The sequence below is a fragment of the Xiphophorus couchianus genome, chromosome 6 (assembly GCF_001444195.1).
Source record: "Xiphophorus couchianus chromosome 6, X_couchianus-1.0, whole genome shotgun sequence".
Lineage (NCBI taxonomy): Eukaryota > Metazoa > Chordata > Actinopteri > Cyprinodontiformes > Poeciliidae > Xiphophorus > Xiphophorus couchianus.
Window position 1 is genome coordinate 25,962,936 of NC_040233.1, and position 21,456 is coordinate 25,984,391.

At 37.5% G+C, this 21,456-nt stretch overlaps 1 protein-coding gene across 4 annotated transcripts in view; it reads right to left on the reverse strand.

Annotated features, from left to right (window-relative positions):
• The window catches only part of pard3ab (par-3 family cell polarity regulator alpha, b), a 258,134-nt gene that overhangs the window by 165,111 nt on the left and 71,567 nt on the right, over window positions 1–21,456 (reverse strand). For all 4 annotated transcript variants that reach the window (XM_028019835.1, XM_028019834.1, XM_028019833.1 and 1 more), the window contains exon 3: window positions 5,132–5,315. In XM_028019835.1, coding sequence (XP_027875636.1) covers window positions 5,132–5,315 — 184 coding nt within the window. The remainder of the gene's footprint in view (window positions 1–5,131; window positions 5,316–21,456) is intronic.

Below are 21,456 nucleotides of genomic sequence, written 5' to 3' on the forward strand. Positions count from 1 at the left end.
ATGTTGTGATGTAATAGTATGAGACAGATAATCTGTGAAAAAAATGTGAGCTCCTAGAACTAGAAACAACCAATCAGAACCAGAAGGCGGGTCTTAGTGCTGTCAATCACCCTCTGGTACCAAACTTTTCTTCAAATAAAAGTTACATTTTGGAGCTTTAAAGTAAATCAGACTAAATTTTTCTTGTTTTATGCAAGTTAGAATCACAAGAACTAATAATATTTTGTAAAACAGGAGAAAGAAAACATTTATTCATTAATGTCTTCGAAATCTTTGTGATGGTCACACGAAAACATAAACTTTTTTTGTCCATTTGGAAGATCCAACCAAGAAGCAGTATTAACTTCTTCGTTGATGCTGCTTCAATATTTCCAAATAATGTTCTTTCCTCATCTATTTTATGAAGTGCACCAGAACATGATGCTGCCACCTCCGTACTTCACAGTTAGGATGATACAGTGGTGATTATGGTCCAACAGTTCCACTTTAGTTTAATCAGACCACAGGACATGTCTCCAAAAATGAACATTTCTGTCCCTGTGGACATTTACTAACTGCAATCTGACAGTTTTATTTTTCTATTGGATTAATAAATAATAAATCAGTCCACGTCAACACGGTCTCTCCAGCATCAGCAGCATTTTCTTTGGATTTTGTTCTGGGGTAAATCTGCACGTTTTGGATCAGAACCCGTTCATCTCTGGGGCATTTTGATGATTGGACATTCCCATCAAGTCTACACTTACCTATATTTGTTTGAACGGATGAACAAAACACTTTCCAGCTTCTGGAAATTGTTCCCAACTCTCCTCCTAACATCTTGTCTAATTTATTTCCACTTTTAGGCATCGTGTCCAACAAAACCAGGTGTGTCTTTAAAAAATATCCACAGGTGTGCCTAAAAACTTAACTCAAATCTGTCAATTAGCCTATGAGATGTTTTCCAGAGTTTCATTTCTTTTTCTAAGGTTAAAAATAAATCAAATGTCATATTTTTCTTTGCTCTTCTGAAACCTCGGACTGTATTTTGCTCAGTCATCAGTCATGGTTGATGAGACTCGAGGGCAGCATAATGAAACTGCATTAATCATGATCTTCTGGTAAATTAATCTGATTTATTCCTAAAGATTCGACTTCCTATGTGGGAACAACACCAAACTTTGGTGATGGGCTTCCATTAAAACCCTTCACTCCATCTAAAGTCGCATCATGTGGGTCCAAATAATTAAATTATCCCAACAGGAACAGCAAACACAACCCCATTACGACAGCAAAAATCTGCTGCTTCTCAGAAAACATTGAAGAGACGGGTTATAAAACGACAGACGTTTTAAATAAAAGTGTTGTCTTTTGGTAGCCAAGAGGTCCGGTTCCCATGTTCTGCTGGGAAGCTGCTCACACAGGAAACACTGATCTGTGTACTGGGTCAGCAGTTCTGCAGCTCTGACTGAGTCCAACTGTGTGTTTGTGCTCCTGGCTGTTTATTTCCTCGTTCTCTCATAAACTGATGAGTCTGGGCATCACTCTGTTTTTGTGTCGCAACACTTCCTGCTTTTGTTAAAATGTGTGTGTGTGTGTGTTGGTGCAAACTGAAGTGGAATACTATGGCTGCGTGTGGGTTTGTGAACCATTACTCAACTGTCCAATTGTAAATTTGTTCACTTGTTTGGACGTCTTTAAAGAAGCAGCTGCATCATCTGTTGATTCAGCACATCCGTGTGTGTGTGTGTGTGTGTGTGTGTGTGTGTGTGTGTGTGAGCTTGTTTATATTTTCTAATAAGGACCTTTTCTGGTGTATTTACAATCTTTCTGAAGACAGACAGGCCTAAGGGGCCAAAGCCAGGTCCAGGCCCCCTTTCTCATGTTAACTGGTAAAATGTGATTTAACTTTTGGTTATAGTTCGTAGCTTAGGTTAAATGTGCTTGTTAGGCATAAATGTTATTAAAATTAATAGAAATGAACTCAAAGTCCTAATTTGGCCATACAAACAGTGAGCTTCAGAATGCCTTGGTGTAGTAAATGTTTTAGCGGTTTTGACCCGAGATTTTTAAAAAAAATGTAAAAACATTTCTTTTTTTTGATATATAGATTACTTTTGATCAAATCTCCTTTCCTCCCTTTAAAAAAGTTGTAACGAGTTATAAAGAAGTTTTTTTTCTTGAGTTCTCACCTCCTATCAGTTATAATAAATTACTAAAGTAGTAATCGGTTAAACTGGAGTATACAAACTCAAAAAAAGTCCATTTGCTAAAAAAAACCCCAACATATTCAGAGCAGTAATTAAGCCAAAACTGAACAAAAAATATAAAAAAATTTGTCAAGTAAAAAATCCTTATTTATCTGTAAATATGTTCTTTCCAGAACTCCTCAAATGGCAGTTTGAGCTTCATCTGGTTCAAATTACTTAAAAAAAAAATCTCCCATTAAGCACATTTTATTAAAAAAGCCTGGCATTTTAACTCCAGTGTATTTGCACAAATAGTCTCCTTCTTCTGTTTGGACAAGAACATTACCTAAATTATGCATATTTAGTCCTTTAACACAGCCAAATCACCAAACAAAATTATTTTAGAAGCTGCTCATAAGCTTTGATCAAAATGATCATTCTCTAAACATCTAAAACAGAAAAACATGATTTATCAACGATATCTGGATGCAGCAAAACACGTCATTATGACGGGAAAGAGAAAAAACAACAATACCAGGTGTAACTTCTTCAACTTCTTCATAGTTCTTGCATGAGTTTTGTTGAGTGATCTCTAAAACTTGATTTATTTTCAGTTTACAAACCCGCCGCCTCTGCAGTGAGTTCATCTGAGAATCTGGGCCAGCGAAGCCCAGAGTCCAGCGGCTGAAACTCCTGCAGCATAAATCAGTCATTCTGAGCCGTTCTCATTAGGAACTCGCTCAAAAAGAAAATTAATCAAATCCCCTCTCTTCCGTGTCAGACATTTTGCTTAACACGCATTAAAATTCAGCTGATGAGACTCTGTGTAGTCAATTAGGCAGGGCTGGAATTTATTATGAAGGCGGCTAAATTGGATGTAACCGGCAGGTGTAATTATGCCAAAGATTTCAGTTTCGTTCAGAAACATTCACGTTCAGCATCTCGTCCAAAATGCAATTAGAACTGCAGTGACCAGACACCTGAATAGATGCTTTTATATACGTTTGTTATCCTTAAATCTTTTGTTACAGTTGCATAAAAATCTATAACTTTAAAATTAGTGCAGATATTCTGAGAGAAGTAAACCTTAAGTTCATGTTCATATTGCATTAAATTTATGAACATTAAATTTTATTACATTTTTTAAAAAATAAAAATGGTACATTTTAGCACTTCTTAAAACCAAAGCATTTTTTTTATTTAAAACTTTGCTTTTTAAAGTTGAGAGCTTTTAATTGGTAATCCATGACCTTAAAAAACAACGGCTCTTTTCCATCACTCTTCAAAATGGGAAAAAAAATAAGAAAACATGATGTTTATAGAGCAACTAAACCCCAAATCAACTTTTATTCTGGGTAGATAAACTGTACAAATAGAGCAGAATGGATGCTATCTTTAGGTTTCTGTGTGAATTTACATTTTTGTTTAAATGCGTTAAATTCTGCTACATTTGCTCCAAAACCGTCTCAATGCTGCCCCCTTTGGGTTGAAAGGCAGCTAATGCATTTGAGTTTTCCTATTGGCTACAGCTTGGTACCGAGTCAGGAGTTGCATTTTGTAGCTTTACACATATGTGATTTATTTGCAATGTGTTCCCATTAAACACATTTAATTTTGAAATGTCAAATTGTGAAACTGGCCAAAGGAAACGCAGCTACAGAAACGACAGAGCCGATAAAGCTCATGACTTGTGGTGGGGACTTTCTGTAACGGTAAAGAGTCACAACAATGGCTGCTACTGAAACCCTCATTGCAACTTCCAGCAACAGTACCGTATTTACTTTTATCTGATATTGCAAAACCTTACCAGACACAAATGTTGACGTTTTTTCCCCCACAATATTTCAGTCCCCATATTTTCCCAATCTAGAAAAACATTCGTGTTTATTGTGAGAGCAGTTGTTGATGATGCTTAATGTGTTTTAAAACCAGAGTTAGATAGTAACTAGTTACATTTACTTGAGTAACCTTTTGGGGGGGAAAAAACACATTTTTGCTGCACTGTATATTTTACTTTTACTTAAGTAATTTTAGTAAGAAGTGTTTCTTCTCTTACTTGAGTAAAATTCCTGGCTTTTCTATCCACTAAATGAAAAACAAGCATGTTTTAACCAAAAATTCACCAGACACAGACACACACCTGCGGTTTTTGTTCAAGTTTTTTAATAAAGGAAACTGATTTGGAAACATTTTCTTTTGCCTGATTTTGTTATTTTTGTTGTTTATATGAATTATTGTCATTTTTGTTCTTAAAATACAAAAATTTCCACTTAACTTTATATTTTGGCCTTTCCGATTATGTAATTTTTAAATGTTAAATGATTGATACTTTGATCAGTTACTCAGTACTTGAGTAAACTTTTTACCAAATACTTTTTCCCTCTTATTCGAGTAATTTCTTGGACGGCTCCGTTTACTTTTACTTGAGTAAAAACATGCTGAAGTAGTGCTACTCTTAATTGAGTATAATTTCTGGGTACTCTGCCCACCTATACTACGCACGATTCCTCTTTTTTTCCTCTTTGCCTTCTTGTTTGTTTCAGCTTAAAATTGTTTGCTTGATAGAAACTGAAACAGCAGCTTCTTGTCAACACTCATGGTAATTAGAGCCAAAGCAGCGACCCGACCAAGGAAAAACCACGGAGGTGAGCGCGCTCAGTGACAAATTTGATTTAGGATGCTTCGGATTGAACCAATTAGCCACGTTGGCCGGGGATCAAACGGCTAACTGCGCCTGAAAAAAGTCGCCTCCTGTCCAATTACCTGAATTTATGAACAATGCTACAGCGTGGGGTTATAAGGTGATTTGTTGGGTTTACTCTGTGCTGCTGTAGCTCCTGACATTTAACTCAATAAAGACGACAACATGGAGAATATACGGTGAGAGGAATTGATCATTTGGAAGTAATGGCTCCGTTTCTAATTGCATCTACACACTCTCCTCCTCTGGTGACGGGACTCACTGGCGCGCAGGGCCGAAGGCGTGACTTCGATCTCGCTGGCGTTCTGGTAGGGCTGGAACGCCGAGGCGACGCTGCCGGCGCCGAGGTCTGCGGCGAACAGGTCGGGGCTCTGCGTCCCGGTGGAGCTGGCGCTGGTGCCGTCGCCGCCGTGATGGGGCTCCTGCTCGTCGTAGACGGCGATCAGCTGCAGGAGGACAGAAGAACGGGAGGAGAGAGGAAATGAAGAACGGAGCTAAGAAACTGCTTTACAGAACGATGAAGGAGAAAAAAATACAAATGGATGGATGGATGGATGGATGGATGGAAAAGAAAAGAGGAAGCTCCACAGTAATTCTGAATCCATGTAAACAACAAGAATTTAAATCTGAAATCAGCCTTTGAGTTTAAATTCAAGTTAATGAAACTTAAAGAAAAAAAATCCCAAATATCTAAATACTCTAAAAGCACAAAAAGTTTTAAATAAACATGCAGTGGAAAGTCAAACTCAGACTATTTAGCTTTTCAATAAATCTAATTTATTCTTACTAAATCAGATCTTTTGATGGTAATGTTTCACTTTGAAATTGGTCCAATCAATACTCAGAATTTCTTCCATGTTTTTACGCTGAAATTGAAGCCTGGGATGAAATAAACTCTGTTTAGATATGAAGACGGTCCCATCGTAGCTGAAATGGATCAGAACCACACGCACAGCCTGGAGGAAAAAGGTGATTCTCTTTCAACACGACTCTCGTTCATTATGTCCAATCGGATTCTCTTTTTGCTCAAAATGCTTCCACGATTTTTCTCTCCATCATCCTCCTGTTCAAAGCTCCTCTCCCTAACAGGTCTGATTAATTCCAGCCTCCGCAGAGCCCCTTTATTAGATTAAAGATGAGATTTGTGGTGTCGCTCTGCGACTCCCACCAGGCCCAGCTGGCTCTACTTAAATGAGGAAGAAAATGAAAAACTCATCCAGCGTTTGCCAATTCAGACCTTCAGCTGTCCCTCGTGGTGAGATCTGATATAGAAGCTGAGCTTGATAATGTCAAAAGTTCACGCCGCGATGTGGAAAATATTATCCATAACAGCAAGAAAGAAAAAGGCTGAATTTAAAGAAAAAAGTTGTCAAACATCTCATGGCGAACAGGAGAAATATACAAAACCGTCTGAGGCTAACGAGATGTCCTGCTGTCTCCTTTCAATTTCATTTACAGCTCAATTTTGCTTTGGAGTCCCAAGTAGAGTGACAATCAGCATAGATAGGATGAAAAGAAAACCAAAACTGATAACCCACAACAATAAGTCAAAGCACCTTCATCCCAGAAAACACAAGTCAAGCAAGGAAGATCTCTGGATAACTGGGAGAGATTAGTAGTTTGGGAAATGTTCAGATGCTGCTATTCCTGCTCTCTATATCCTGAGAGTTCAAGCTCAACAAGCTCTGAAGACCAAATACCTTTAAAGCACTGGTGTCAAACTCCAGTGCTCGAGGGCCGCTGTCCTGCAGTTTTTAGATGTGCCACAGGTACAAATCACTGGAATGAAATGGGTTAATCACCTCCTCCTTGTGTAGATCAGTTCTCCAGAGCCTTGCTAACGACCTAATTATTCTATTCAGGTGTGGTGCAGCAGAGGCACATCTAAAAGTTGCAGGACTGCAGCCCTCGAGGACTGGAGTTTGACACCACTGCTTTAAAGTTAGGAGAAAAAAGAATAAGGTATTGTAAAGGACAGAAATCTACACTTCTACTAATTTGGAAGCTAAAGTTTCCAGATTAGCTTAGCGTTTAGCCCCTCTGCTAAATTAAAAAAAGGTTTAGTGCACTTAGATTTGAACAGGCCGTGAAGCTCCATTACCTTTATTATTTTTGAAAAAGGAAGAAAGTAAAGTAAAAGGCAGCAATCTACTGATATCTACATTTTTGCCATTCCGCTAATCTGGAAGCTAAGATTTAGCTTAGCGCTTTAGCACATCTGCTAACTTTGAAACTCTAATCTAGTTGCAGCTAATGTTCTTTGAATGTTACCAATTTAAATAGCTGCCAAGAAGACAGAGAGGGAATCATGGATATAATAATTAGCTCATAGCTTAAAAGTCAGACTGACTTGAAATTATTTCAATAATAAACTGAATCCATATTTTTTCAAGGTTAATATTTGAGAAATATCTCAATTGGAGTTTATAAAACTTTAAAATATGAACAGTAGCATAGATGTAGTCACAACCCACACTGATAGGCACATGGTTCAACCCCCAGCAGCAGTTTTCCGGTACATTAAACGTTCTTTGCAGCCACATTTAGTCCGATAGCCCGGGAGTTTTACAGCGTGCCGGACAGACTCCCCGATGAGCGGCAGTAGCTCTCCAGGGCACCCAAACATTTTTCCAATTAGCTCCTTCACATAAATGTGAACACATTTAGTTCAAATTAGCGAATTATGCAGCTTGAGGCTATACATGTAGGCGCGGTGAAAGGTTGGGAGTGTGTGTGCACGGAGGAGGGAAACGGTAAAACTTAACAGTAAGCATGTTTGCTCAGGTGTGTGTGGTTCATGTTTTACTAACACACGTGGGAAAAAGCAGTAAAAAGGTTTCTCTTTGTTTCGGATTGTGTGTTTTTATGTGTGCAATATAAAACTTGCATGTGTGACTGACAGAGGACTTCTACTCTTCCCTCATTAGAGCTCGACTCAGTCCAGAGGAGCTGAGTCAGGGAAACATTCCCTTCCTCGGACCTTTCCCTGAGGACTCCCCAGCCAGCCTCGAGAGCTGCTGCAGCCCATGCGGTCGCCATTACAAGGCAATCAGTTCAGCTGCAGTGCACTATATAGGAAAAATGTGTTCAGGCTGATCCGATCTGATCTCAATTAAAAGGCAAAAACAAAACAAAGAAAGCAGAGAAAACACCCAGCAAGCCTCATAAATTTCCTTACAAGTTATTAAACCCTCTAAGAAGTCTGAAAGTTGCATTTTAAAATGCGTTTTTCAATCATTCTGTGGCTGCAGAAAAAGCCCAAAGGAATCCGAAAAGTTTCTGCTTCATCCAATTAACTGCGACCAGAAAACATGCATTTAATTGTTTTCAACATAGTCTTCAACATATGAGTGTTTGAGATAATTTTGCTTACAATATGCACACATTCAGATCACGACACGGCACTACGTATTTTTCTAATAGGAAAACAAAAGCTTGCTGCAGGGAAGCTGATAAGAAACAAATGTTGTAACGGTGATAAGTCCAGCAGTAAACACGCCTAAAGCCTTTCAGACCAGTCAGAAATAATTGTTCCTGCGCAGCATCAAGAGACACACCCAACTGCCTCTATATTACAAACAAGCAATAAGTAAACTGTTTCAATATTAAAAGCAGCTCTGCTCTCATTTTCTCCTGTTTTATTAGCGCGAGCTGCAGCTGCAGGGACTTTGAAAGTATCTTTACCAACTCAGGTTCCTGCAGTGTTTCTGTGCAGATGCAGATCTCTCAGAGTGTCGACTGCCGTCGCTGTTTCTGTTAAACAGACTGAAGAAGACAACTGCAACCTGAGCTTCTGATAAAAACATTAAGAGATTAACTCGGGCTCTTTTTAACCTCTGGATGCAGAATTGGACCAAACCATCGACTCTGATCACTTTTTTTTTATTTCGGTCAGCCTTTAAGAAGATCATTATCTGATATTTGGACAGAAACTTGGAAATATGCTGGATTTACTTTCCACCAAAAGTGAGCAATATTATGGTGTACTAATAGTAATGAAGAGATAATATTAAACAAAGATAATATTAAATATTTTAGATTTTAGTGTCTTGCTTATAGATCTGCTGCTTTTCATGCCGTTCGGCACACCTTGTGTTTGGTAGAGTGACTGCAGTCTGATTAACGGATGTAAACAATCAGGTTGCCATGACGATGCAACAACTTGCTCAAACGCTCGGCTACGTTCTGCAATACATTTCAGTCAAAGGAAGTCAAAAGATCTGAAATGATCTGGAAGTGTGAATGCCAGTTTCCCAGCTGCATTTTCTTTTGAATATTTTAGATCCGCAAAAATGTGAATTTTCCACAAACTATTTTGAGTTTAGTGGGGGGAAAAAAATCTATGAATAATAAAACGCAAATAGTTGGGGGTCCACTGCACTGAATTTAAACAATTTACATCATCTTCGTTCATCTTCAATGCCAGCTTTTCTCCCAACTCTTTTGTAAAATGACCAGAAGAATGCTTCGACTGACAGCAGCTCCCTCCGGACTTCCTGTTTGATTTCAAGTGTTTTGTTCAGTGAACAGTTGTCCATGAAACTGCTCCAACTCAGATCTAATGGCTGAGCTCTGTTGACAAGCATAACCCTGACCCTGCCACGGAAAAAAGCAGTGCACGCACACACACACGCCCACACACACACACGCCCACACACACACAGAGTGTGACAGCCAATCAGCAGGGCCGGCGCTACCTCAGGAAACCGACGTTGTGAACTAAGAAACAGGTGTTGATTGGCTCATGATGGTGTGATAACTAGGCTTAGAAAAAAACAAAGAATAATAGAACTGAATCTTTTATACTATTCATTTCACACTTTCAAAGACGCAAACATGTTACCATAGCAACAAATGAGTAGTTAAGGAGTTAGTTAAGGAGTTTCGATGATCCTTCAAAGCGATGAGCAAGCAAAGAGAGTCTAAAAGTCTGTTTGGTTCAACTTTTCTCCACTTTGCTGCTCAGAAATTCCTCTAAACTTCTTTAAAAAAAAAAAAAAAGAAGAAGAAAAGAAAAGCATCAAACAATAATCAAAAAATAAACTACAATGGAAAGTGTGAGTCAGTCCACTTCTGTTGCAGCTCATAAATCATCATCATAGCCGTGGCTCGCTCCAACAGTGAGCTGGCAGCCGGGCCGGCGAGAGGTGAGCGCGGGTCTCCCAAAGGGGAATTAATCCTCAGAGATTGGTGTTGGAGGGATGGGGTTGGATTTAGCCGGAGAAAAGTCGCAGCTTGCACCACATCAGCAACTACCCGCTTTTATTTCATCACAAACCACAGGGCTTATGAGGTACGGCCGTTAAAGAAATTACATCTGCCTCAGCTCTGCCTCAACCGTCTCTCAATGCTCAGCGACTGATTCGTTTTATTCGCTCGTCATTAAAAACTGCAATTTCACACAAACCGACAGAAGTGGTTTCCCCTCGTGTCAAGCTTTATGCTGGTTTATATTGTAATTGCAAATGGCAGATGAAGAGGACATAAAATCAAGACAGGACTGCTGGTTTAAAGAGGGAACATTTTTCCCGTCATTTACAATTTAAGTAAAAATGTTGACTGGAGTCACAAGATAGAAATTAAATCCTGTTTCCATTTATATGGTTGGAGTAAAGTTATTGTATCTAGAATAAAACAACTGATTGGAAATGGGTTAGGTCTTTGTTGCCAAATTAATTATGGGCAAAACTTTCCATGACATAACTTTGTGGCTAAATCTACTTCATTTGTGTTCACAGGAGTAAAATCTGTAAAAGTAAGAAAGGGGCTGCATATAATATTACTGCAATATAATCGAACATAAACAGTCATTTGAAGGGTAAACAGAGAAATTTGGCGCGTTTGGCCTGCAGTTTGTCGTATCTGCGTGATAAACACACACACTCGAGTCCCAATGAACCCAGTAAGAGCATTAAGGCCAGACAAAATACATCGTATTTGAGAAATTATGTTTTACTGGAAAATAAGGATAACGTAAACATGGATAATTCGTAATAGAAAATGTCTCATAAAAGTCTCAACTAAAGCAGCAGGAAATAAATCTAAACTGTTTACGGTCAATCCGAGCATTTTTGCGGTTCAGTTGGTGGATTCTTTTGTGAAACATAGATCTAGATGTTTTTTTCCATAGATCATGCCTAAAAATTTTGCTTTGGAAGCTGAAATATGAAGGCTCAACCTTATTTGACACCCTATTGGCTGCCATTTGCAAAGCAGCCAATCCACAAGCGGGATTTATTTCCTTGCTGCTGATTGGTTGGAGATAAAGAGTGAAGATATTAGCTTCTGTGGTTGCGCTAGCAAAATTTCTACTCTTTCTACGTATTAATGCATTATAATATATGTCTAAGTGTATTTGAAGTACTAAACATTTGTTCTGTGATTTCGCAATCGTTTTGTGACATTTTTGCCATTAAAAATTGCTGATTTTGATTTGCTACTTTAGAAAAACTTCCAAGGAAATTCGCAATATTTTTCTTAATTTAACTCCGTAGAAAAAAATTACAAACATCTTTATCTTTTAAATAACTTAATAACCTTATTCATCATAAACTACATGATATCAAGCAAGGCTGCAGCAGCAGAAAAAAGATATACTGCCCCCTGCAGGTGGACGTTAGCATCACTTAAACCCAATGTTGTTTTCTTACCATTTCAGTGGAAAATTTGGAATAAACTTGCAATTATGCATTAGGGTGTAAATTGAGCGAAACTGTTGATTTTGCAAGAATTTCAGAAAAATTCAAATAAGTACGTGAATCCCAAAGGTCCACTGTTTAGTAAAATACGTAATATAAAATGGGATCCAGGGCAAAGACGCATTATTGTCATGTTATTTTTCCATATTTACATTTTTCTTTATATTTATATATATAATTTTTTTAACATACATTTTTATGATCATTATCTCTATTAATGACCAAAAACAGCTGTGTGGCAGAGATTACCTTGCAGCACAAGTCTGTAATTTACGTACTTGTAAAAAGCTTTAAAATATATTATTGGGATTATTTATGATCGATCAACACAAAGTAGCACCTATTTGTGAAGTGGAATGGTAATGTGAAAAGTTTTTGAATTTAACTCCTCATATACTAAGATTATAAGATTCATAATTTAATGTCCCTGTTCATCCTCACCCACCCAGGTTTGCAAGACAGATGAACAAAAACAACTTAATGTCTAAGAGTGAAAGAAACAGGAGGATGTCAGCAACAGACACAACCACATTTTGGCCTACACAGCGTTTTGAAACAAAGCATCTTTCCCTGACTCTCCTCATTCGTCGGGACGGTGCAGACTGTAACATTTTTCTTGGTGAAGTGTGAAGCGGGCCTTTGCCCAAAAACGACAGACTTCAAAACCACTGAAACACAGACAGGCAGTGACCAGTGTTACTCCTGGGTCAGAACACCACAATGTTTATGCTGGGAGTCGGGTTTTAAATAGAGATATACTGCAATGTGGGCGGGAGATAGACGGACCAGAAATAATTTCCTAAAGGCAACTTGAGACAGTAGAAGACAACATAATGATGTTTTAGTAGATTATGTTTCCTTTGCCACAGTTCAAACTAATAAAATTTGTCATTTTTTATTCGGTAAGGATTTATTGCTCCAACACTGAGACATAAATGATCAGATTTCTTTGCTTTTTTTAACTTAGAGGGGAATTCTACCAATTCAATGGAAGAACTGAGTTGAAGATCTAGTGCTTTGGATCTCTCCATGTGTAGGTCTGTAATACGAATACAAACAATTAACACACTTACGATTGGCGATTAATGGTTTATTAGATTAAAATGAGCTTCATTCAGTTAAATACCTTCTGCTAAGACCTTCTTTCAGTTTTGTAGTGCACCCGCCATCCAAAAGAGGGCGCCACTGGTCATCCTTAAGCAGAGTCAGTTATCAGAAATCGTCCTTTTCTGATAAAGCTTATAGTTACACTGGCTTAGGTTATCTTGAGCTATATAGTTAGTTTCTGTAGGTGTAGGTTATCTTTCTCTTCATAAAAGCTACACCTGGTCTGGTAGTGTTTAAAATAAAAAAAATAAACATTTTATTGTTTTAAAAAATGCAACATTTAGCGAATTTGAACCAGGTGAAGCTAAAACTGGGCCAAAGGAAAGTATTTGAAAAACAATATGGTTACAGATAAAGTTGTTTTACTATATTAAATGGAAAATGGATTTAAATTTTGTACAGTTTTGGCGTACTTACTGCTCTGAATATAAATATTTTTTGGGTTAGTCTATTCCAGTTAACGATTAATCAATACTAAATTGGTTGACGATTATTTCAACAATTGATTCATCGCAATTAATTTGATTAATTGTTTTAGCCCTAGCTGGAAGTCCATAACTGAGACAGTTTCTTAGAATAATAAATTGAACTTGGTGCACTGTTTGATAACCAGGACCAGTTGGAATCTGTGATTGGATTGAAATGACTCAAGAAAACATTTGTTGTGAAATGGAAATATATAAAACTGAATTGAATTTAATTGAATTTTTTTGATAAATGGTTGGATTCCTGGATTAGTGGATGGATTTCTCAACGGCTTTATGAATGAGAGAATGTAGTTTGAGCTTAACGGATGATTTCTGGATGAATGGCTGGAGAATTTAAGATATTTTAGCATATCTCAGACACCTTGCAATCCTTGTTTGCAAGGTTTGAACAACGCAAAAGCCCAAAGGACTTACTGCAGAACAAAATGTTTTTACTTTGCTTGTCACGGTAAAGCCATTTTTCCAGCACATTAATTTCCCTCTTTTGGGAAGTCTGCACCTCAAATGAAAACACTCCTAAAACATGTGTTGAAAGTTAGAAAATCTCACTATTTTAAGCAAAGAATTGGCCGTCTTCTTCTTGGATCTCTACGTTAATGCTCGTAAAAAACATTTGACATAACCAGAGCAGCCATTCTCATAGATTGGCGCAGAAAAGCAGCCTAACATTGTGACATGTTTGGAAAGTTTCCCATGGATGTGGAAAGGTTTTCTTCTGCGCTTCATGAAACAGAAACAAGCAGTTTGGCTTGGAATAAAGACAGACTGCTGGTTCAAATCCAAGACCTCATAGTTGAGCCAGTAGAGAGATGGCCAGGTCCTCCTCAGGATTTAAGAATAATAAATTAAAACAAAAAAAAAAAACTACACCTAATCCAAGAGTTTTAACTGTAAAGCATAAGAACTGACATCGACTTCTCTTATCAAGTTTTCCTCCTTATCTATCACATTCCCTGAAGCACTAATGCTCTTTTTTTATCCAAGTTCTATTCATTTCACTCCAGCAGTGAATAAAAAACATATTTGAAATTAGATCTTGCTAGAGCACCATCATCATCCATTACTCTCACAGTCGAGATAAATTCAAATCAATTCAGAAAGACTTATCTATAAGTTTCAAAGGGATACATTTCAGAGTTTTACTGGCACTAGAAAAATAATCTAAGCAACAACAATCAAGTATAATTACCAAAATGTTATTTGCCCATATTTTTTTACAATATCCACAACACAAGTTGTTTCAAATTTTGCCAACTTTTATTGAAAAAGCACCAAACTAAAGTCTAAAGGTGACATTTGGAGTGTCTAAAGTTAGCTGAAGGAGGTGGAAGAGCAGCACAACCCCAAACTCCCACAGAGACTGCTCCAGAGCAGAGCAGGCAGAGCAGACGGACACCTTGACCTCTGCGAGTTCACACAGAAACTCAAACTAAGGCGAAGAAAGAAGATGAGGAAGAGGAGGACACGAATCAAATGAAGGAGAATTAGATGAGACATTACACAGGTATGAGACCATTTTTTCAGTAACTTTGCAGACAAACTTTGGTGGTGTTCAGTTCAAAACTGTCTCTGCCTTTGAAGGGAATCTGTTATGCAAAATGTGAATTTTGCATAACAGATTCCCCCAAATGGAAGTTTTTTTTACTTCCATTTGAGCTTCTACCGTTTCTAAAAACAGCCCAAGCGTAAAAAAAAAAAAAAAAAAAAAAAGACACCCAGTTGTTTTTTGATAATAGGTACAATTTTTTTTGGTGTCTGGAAAATGAGCCATTTCAAAGTCCTTCACAATTAAACTTCACAAATCAGCAGGCACTGCCCGTTACCTAGCAACCCCAGCAGAATCCCACCCGTTACCGACCAACCCAAGCAGAATTTCAGACGTTTGGTCTGCTGGTTTTTTCTGCTGTATGAACTGTACAATGGCTGCTGAATTTTTTAAAAAGTGTTTTGTTGTCGACTTAACATCCAGAAACCACTTGCAATCAATCAATCAACTTTATCTATACCATTAGGTAGGTTTGGTTACACTGAGGTGAGTCAGTTTACTTGCCAGGAAACTTTACATCGTCACAACAATAAATATAAATAGAAAATGATTCAAAATGGCCCTGTGCTCAATACTTCTGAAATATTAACAACCATAAAAACAGTAAATGACAAAATGTAAAAATAAAAGACCTAAATACAGTATCAATATTAGGACTGGCTTAAAAAACAAAACAAAAAAAAAAGCAATTATATTAAAACTATGCCAAAACCTGCTGCATTGTTGTTGGTTGTGCAGGAGGCTCCACTTCTGCTTTTCAAAGATGTACAGTTCTATAATACTTGATAAATATTGAAGTGGGAGGCGTGGCTAGCAGCAGCTTATTTGGATTTAACGTGACAAGACGCCCTAAGTAGTTCATAATGAACTGAGCAGACAGAAAAAATCTTGATTTACACTAAATCAATAATGATTTAGTGTAAAAAGTTTTTTTAACAAACTCTGTATATAATAAGTCATCTTTAATATCCGTCTGAAAGCGCATCAACATATGTACTGAAGCAGCTATTAGGGCCAAAATGAGACGTTGTGGGAAAACATACCTTTTGTTCCAGACGATGGAGAACATGTTGGGAAACACGAACAGCCTGAGTCAAGGCCAAAGTGACAAAATGAAAATCAGACGGCGCGGTCACGGAGTGTAAGAGAGAGAGGCTCTGAATGTAATTTAATCCCCAGAATGAGAGTCGTGCTGAGTGGTGACTCAAGCCCCTTGTTAGATATTTCTCTGGTTTTATAACCAAGATTTACAGCGAGACCTTGGGCTGAGAAGCGAACGAGAAGACACGACGAGTTAGAGAAGTGGGAAAATCTGGACACAGGAAGATATTTACTGTGATAAACTCACATCTTCTATTTTCTTTTCTGTTTCTCCTTTTGCCAAGAAGCTGCAGCATCCAGAACAGGTTTTCCTTTCTAACTGGGATAATATTCACATTCTCTACTTCACTGTAGAAGATTCAGACTTCCAACTTTCCAGAGTTTTCACTCCTTTAGATTCAATTCAAGCTGCAAAACATTGAGTTATTACACTTACTATGATTTAAAGAGATTATTTTAGCAGGCTTTAGGAAAGGAAACATTTATGAAATTGGATCATGTGCAGATCCAAAGACCAGGATGAAAAAGAGTAAAGAAAGGATGGCAGGAGGAAGCAAGGAAGGCATAAAGGAAGGATAAAAAGAAGGAAAGATAGAAAGAGGAAAGAGGGAAAGGATAAAAAATAGGAAACCAGGGCAGAATAAAAGGAAAGCAAGAAAGAATAAAGGAAGGATAAATGAAAGGAAGGACACACCAAAGGAAGAGAAGTCATGGTCAGATCCGCGGACTGAGATGAAAAAGAGCAAGGGAAGGAAAGAAAGGAGAGAAAGACAAAATGGAGGATAAGACAGAATAAAGAAAGGAAAGAATGATAAAAGGAAGGAAGATATGAACAAAGAAAGGATTCATGGAAGGAAGAATAACAAGGAAAGAAAGAAGAACTAAAGGAAGAAATAGGACAGATGGAAGGATGAAATGATAGAAGGACATAAAGGAATAAAAGTCAGTGTCAGATTGAAGGACCAGTATGGAAAATAATGAACAGTTCTGCAGGATTGTTGATCAAGAACAATTTAAAAGTTTAAAACTTTAGAGTCATAATAAGAAACCTGCAAAATGTATCTTAGAAAACATGACCGGCTTTAAAGCCAAAGAGCAAAGACACGTTTCATTAAATGTAAATATATGCAGCAAAACAGTCACTCAGGTGACTTTGGTTGCTTGAATTAGGTCTTCCAATATCAAGCAGAATTGGTCTAAGTTTGACATTTTACTGTCCTGGACATAAAAACAGCAGATATGATGCTGGGAGCTCTTCCAGTGAGTGAAAAGTGGGTTTAATTCAAGTTGGATGAAGCAGAGCAGACAGTAAATCCACCGCAGAGGCAGAGAAACACGGAGAAACACAGAGAAGATGTTCCTGTGGCCTGAACCGTCATATTGCATCATGAACCCAGAGGAGCCGTCGTCTGCTGTGATCGGTGGAGGCAAAGTGCCGCCGTAGCAATGAGAGCAGGTATGTTTCCCACTGAGCCAATACAAACCGAAGATAAATGAACTCAGGTTACTGTGGGGTTTATTCAGAACAGAAGCTTCATTAAATCAGCAGCATTCACAGAGACGCTGCTCCAAAACAGAAAATAAATCACACCTGACAAACAACAAAATCTGCCGAATCTTCTTTGTTTTGATGGATTTCTTTATGCAACAGCTGGAGTTCAGAGCAATAACCTTATAAAACTACACATATTCTAAGCACATTAGATGAAAGTAAAACATAATTCATTACTATTTCAGCATTTTCTTGTTTAAGAAACAGTTGCAGCTGAGAAAGATAAAAGCTTTCGCTGCCATTAAGCCTGACTTTAGGTGCAATTTTCATTCTAAGTCTGATAAGTTTATATTTCATCAGGTTTTATTTCAAGCTCAGATAAAAGTGAACAACATATTTGAAATAATTGTGAAATCCTTCCTTCACTTAAAAAGCAAAGTTTAGTATTTTTGGATTCCCATATTCACAGAATTTTCTGTGAAAAATAACTTCGACTTATTTGTGGAAAATTAGCGGATTAGAAATGTATCGTGATAAATTTCTTATAGGAATTATCATTGTCAAGGTAAGTTACAATTAATGTTTAAAAACCTCCAAAACTGACAGCATTGTCAAAAAATTATTGACTGTACTATTTGTTCCACTATTTGTTTAATAAGAGCATCAATAAATACAAATAAATGTGAAAATATGATTAAATTAAGTTGTGTGCAGCTTAGAGATTATGTATTACAAACAGGAATGTTTTTCAAGATCAGTATTTGTGTCTGTGGGGCTATTATTGCTGTGACACACAGTCACAACCATTCAGTTACCTAAAAAAGAAGCAATAAATTGTTACTTTTATTATTTTCACAATGGTAACACAAAATATCATGACAAAACTCTGAGTCCATGTTAACGACCCGAAATGAGAGCCCTAAACAACAAAAACCTTTAAAAACCTTTAAAAAACATGTGGAAATATAGAACTAGATAACTTTTACTGTACGATTTATTTTATGAACAAAACATTCACTATCAGGGTCATTTAATGGGTAATTAATCTGTATGTTTTTGCCACCTGCTGGCTCTGCAAAGGTACATTATGTTTTTATTTTGCATTCCTGTCTGCTAGAAACTAATACATATAATTAATTGTAGCAATGACGTTTTCCAACTTAATGTCAATTAAGAAGTTAAAAATGTTGTTTCCATTGAAAAGTCTCTTCTTTTTAAAATCTATAGGCAGCGTTTGCTGGGTTTTACCATTAAAACGCTTCACTTTGAATTAAACTGAAGGTTTGTCAGGTATAACCTACTTAGACAGCTCTGCACAGAGAGCACCTTAACAAAGTCTACCTTGCTTTCATTTAATTAGTTTTGGCAGCTTGCACTGATCTCCAGGCAGTATTTATAGTGCATGCAGATGTGATTGAAAAACAGAGCAGCCTTTTCTCTAAATTAATAAAAAATACACAATCTCTGCGTGTCTGAGAGCGTGATGAGTTAGTTGGGGTGAAAGGGTTGTTAGCTTGCACGCTAATGAGCGCCATACATCACCTTGTATCTGTGCTAGTCACACGTAGGGCTAAATTTAGTCATTTAGTTTCCATTACCTGTTTTCTGTGGGAGTAATCAACACTTAGTAGGCGACAGCGCTGCTGCAGATGTTGCGCCGTGTGCAGCGCTGATTTGTGGATGCTTGGGATACTTGGTGTAATTAAGGAAGCACAACTGCACACAAGCATATGGACCTAATGGCTCCAGGCACAAAATGGAAGTCCTCACCTTGAGATCCGATCAAAGTAAGACTTCAAACTTGTTTCTGTAAATGAGTTTATTCAAGAGAAATAAAGTTTCCAAACCTACCTGGCCCTATGTGAGAAAGTAATCACTCCCTCCTGCTAGATCATGAATAGAGCTGAAACTAAATTACTTTAGTAACCGATTACTCTCACATTAAAATAATTGGCACATCAGATTTTTGCAACACTAAAAAACCAATAATTCTAGCCAGTTTCCTTATAAAACCATATTTGTTCAGCCTTTTTCCAACTGCCCAATTCATTTTTCATATTTACTACACTAACTAGTGACTGCAGCTGCTAAGTTATGTTCACACAACACGCAAATTAGTCCAAATCCGCTTTTTTTTTGACCGTATGCGATGCATCTGACTTTTTCACTGTAGTCTGAATGGCCCAATTCAATCTCTTAACCCAAAAAATATCTGTACTGCTTCCATATGTGGTACTAATTTGAAAACGTATATAAATGCTTTCAAAGGGTTTGCAGTCTAAACAGGCATGTCACATATTATTCTACTTTTATGTCATTTATGTGAGACATGCGTCATAATTCTGCACCAGAAAAAGCGGAACGCGGTAAACCAGGACCTAAACATCAGCTAAAAGTTAAAGCTAACTTATGAAAGAAGTCTGTGTCAGAGACTGAATGCCAACCTCATAAGAACATGTATATTTATCATATTAACTCTGACAAAATGCAGATAATGTGGATGTACGACCTGTCGACAGCATAAAGAATTAGGACAAGTGCACATGGATTAAATTAGCTGATCAAGGCAAGTCCAAGCAAAGAGGGGAAAATAATAAATAAATAAGAAACAGGAAAGGAGGGGAAGAGGTTAGATGGAGAGTGAAAGGGAGTGAAGAGGGGGAAGAGGCTTTCCCAATTCTCAGTAGGAGTCTGGACAGAGACCAACTGTGCTCTAAAGCAAGCGATTTCTTCACAGATTCTGGCTGTGACACTCAGAACATGGAGAACTGGACAGCTTCTCTTCTCTCCTTGCCGGGAATCATTCTGTCACTCTCCTGGCCTGGAAAACGCGCTGCGACTGTGTCTCGAGAGCAGATCTATGCGTGAGTGCGAGTGTAGCAACACAGCTGGCATGGCTCACCCTGGCTCGAGTGACGGGGGCAGTTTCTGTTGCACAACAAGACAGCCATCAGGTCAGGGTGAACTGTTCTTTTTATAGCGAGAAATAAGCTGGATTAGAGACTGTGGGAAAATGGAGGCAGAAGAGCCTGGAAGTAACATTTTCTGTTAGACGTCAGCTAACAAAAGCCCAAGTAACACGATGCGTTCTTCCTGAGTTCATATGCATCAGGTGACTCCATTTTTATTTGAACATACATTTAAAGTTTTAGGAATTTGGAGAGTAAAGTTTAAACTTGAAAGCATAAACTAATTAAAAAAAACATTAAGGATAGAACACATTTACAGTAGCTGCAGGTTTCAGAAAGTCAAATTTAAGACCTTTTACGGCCTTTTAAATGCCACTTCTAATGAAATTTACAGGAAAAATACTATTAAATAAAGGGGATGGTTGTGGGAATCTGCTGTACTGCAGTAAAGCACAGCACAAATTGTAAAATTTCTATGGCTCCTGTTGGTTTTGTGATTGCTGCACTGCATATGGCTCTCTACAAGCTTAGCCACCATAGTGTCAAGTTTTAAAAGTTGTTTTTAGAATGTGCTTAACCTCGAATTGGTTGGTAAAAGAAGTGAGCCAGAGGCGAAAACAAACACCGTCCAGCGTTTTAAGGATGCATGGACACCCTGACAATAGATCCTAATCTGTCTAGGCATTGGTATCAGTTGATATTGAGTGAATTTTAAATCAGCTATACAAATTTGTACCTAGGTATTGTTGGACTAAATGACTTTGATTTTATTTATAAACTGATAATTGAAATGAAACACTAAAATGCCAGTAAGATCAAGATATTTGTTGTTATTTGGGCTGTAAGGTTATATTTAGGTTTAGTTGATAAAGTTCTGTATTTGTTGTATGGTTGACTGGTTTACAAAGAGTGTGATAGAAAACATTCACAGAGAACTTATTTAACGATCGGTGACTTAATGGACTAAATGACTTTGATTTTATTTATAAACGGATGATTGAAATGAAACACTAAAATGCCAGTAAGATCAAGATATTTGTTGTTATTTGGGCTGTAAGGTTATATTACCATAAATGCAAATAATGTAATTAAAGTTCAAACTGTACAAATAGATAGCTCATTAGCCGTGATGTTTAAAACTGGCGTCCCTCAGGGCTGTGTGTTTAGTCCTTTGATATACCAACAAAAACAATTATGACACAACTGTGTTAGAAAAATAACAAAAATACTTCAAAACACCAGGTCT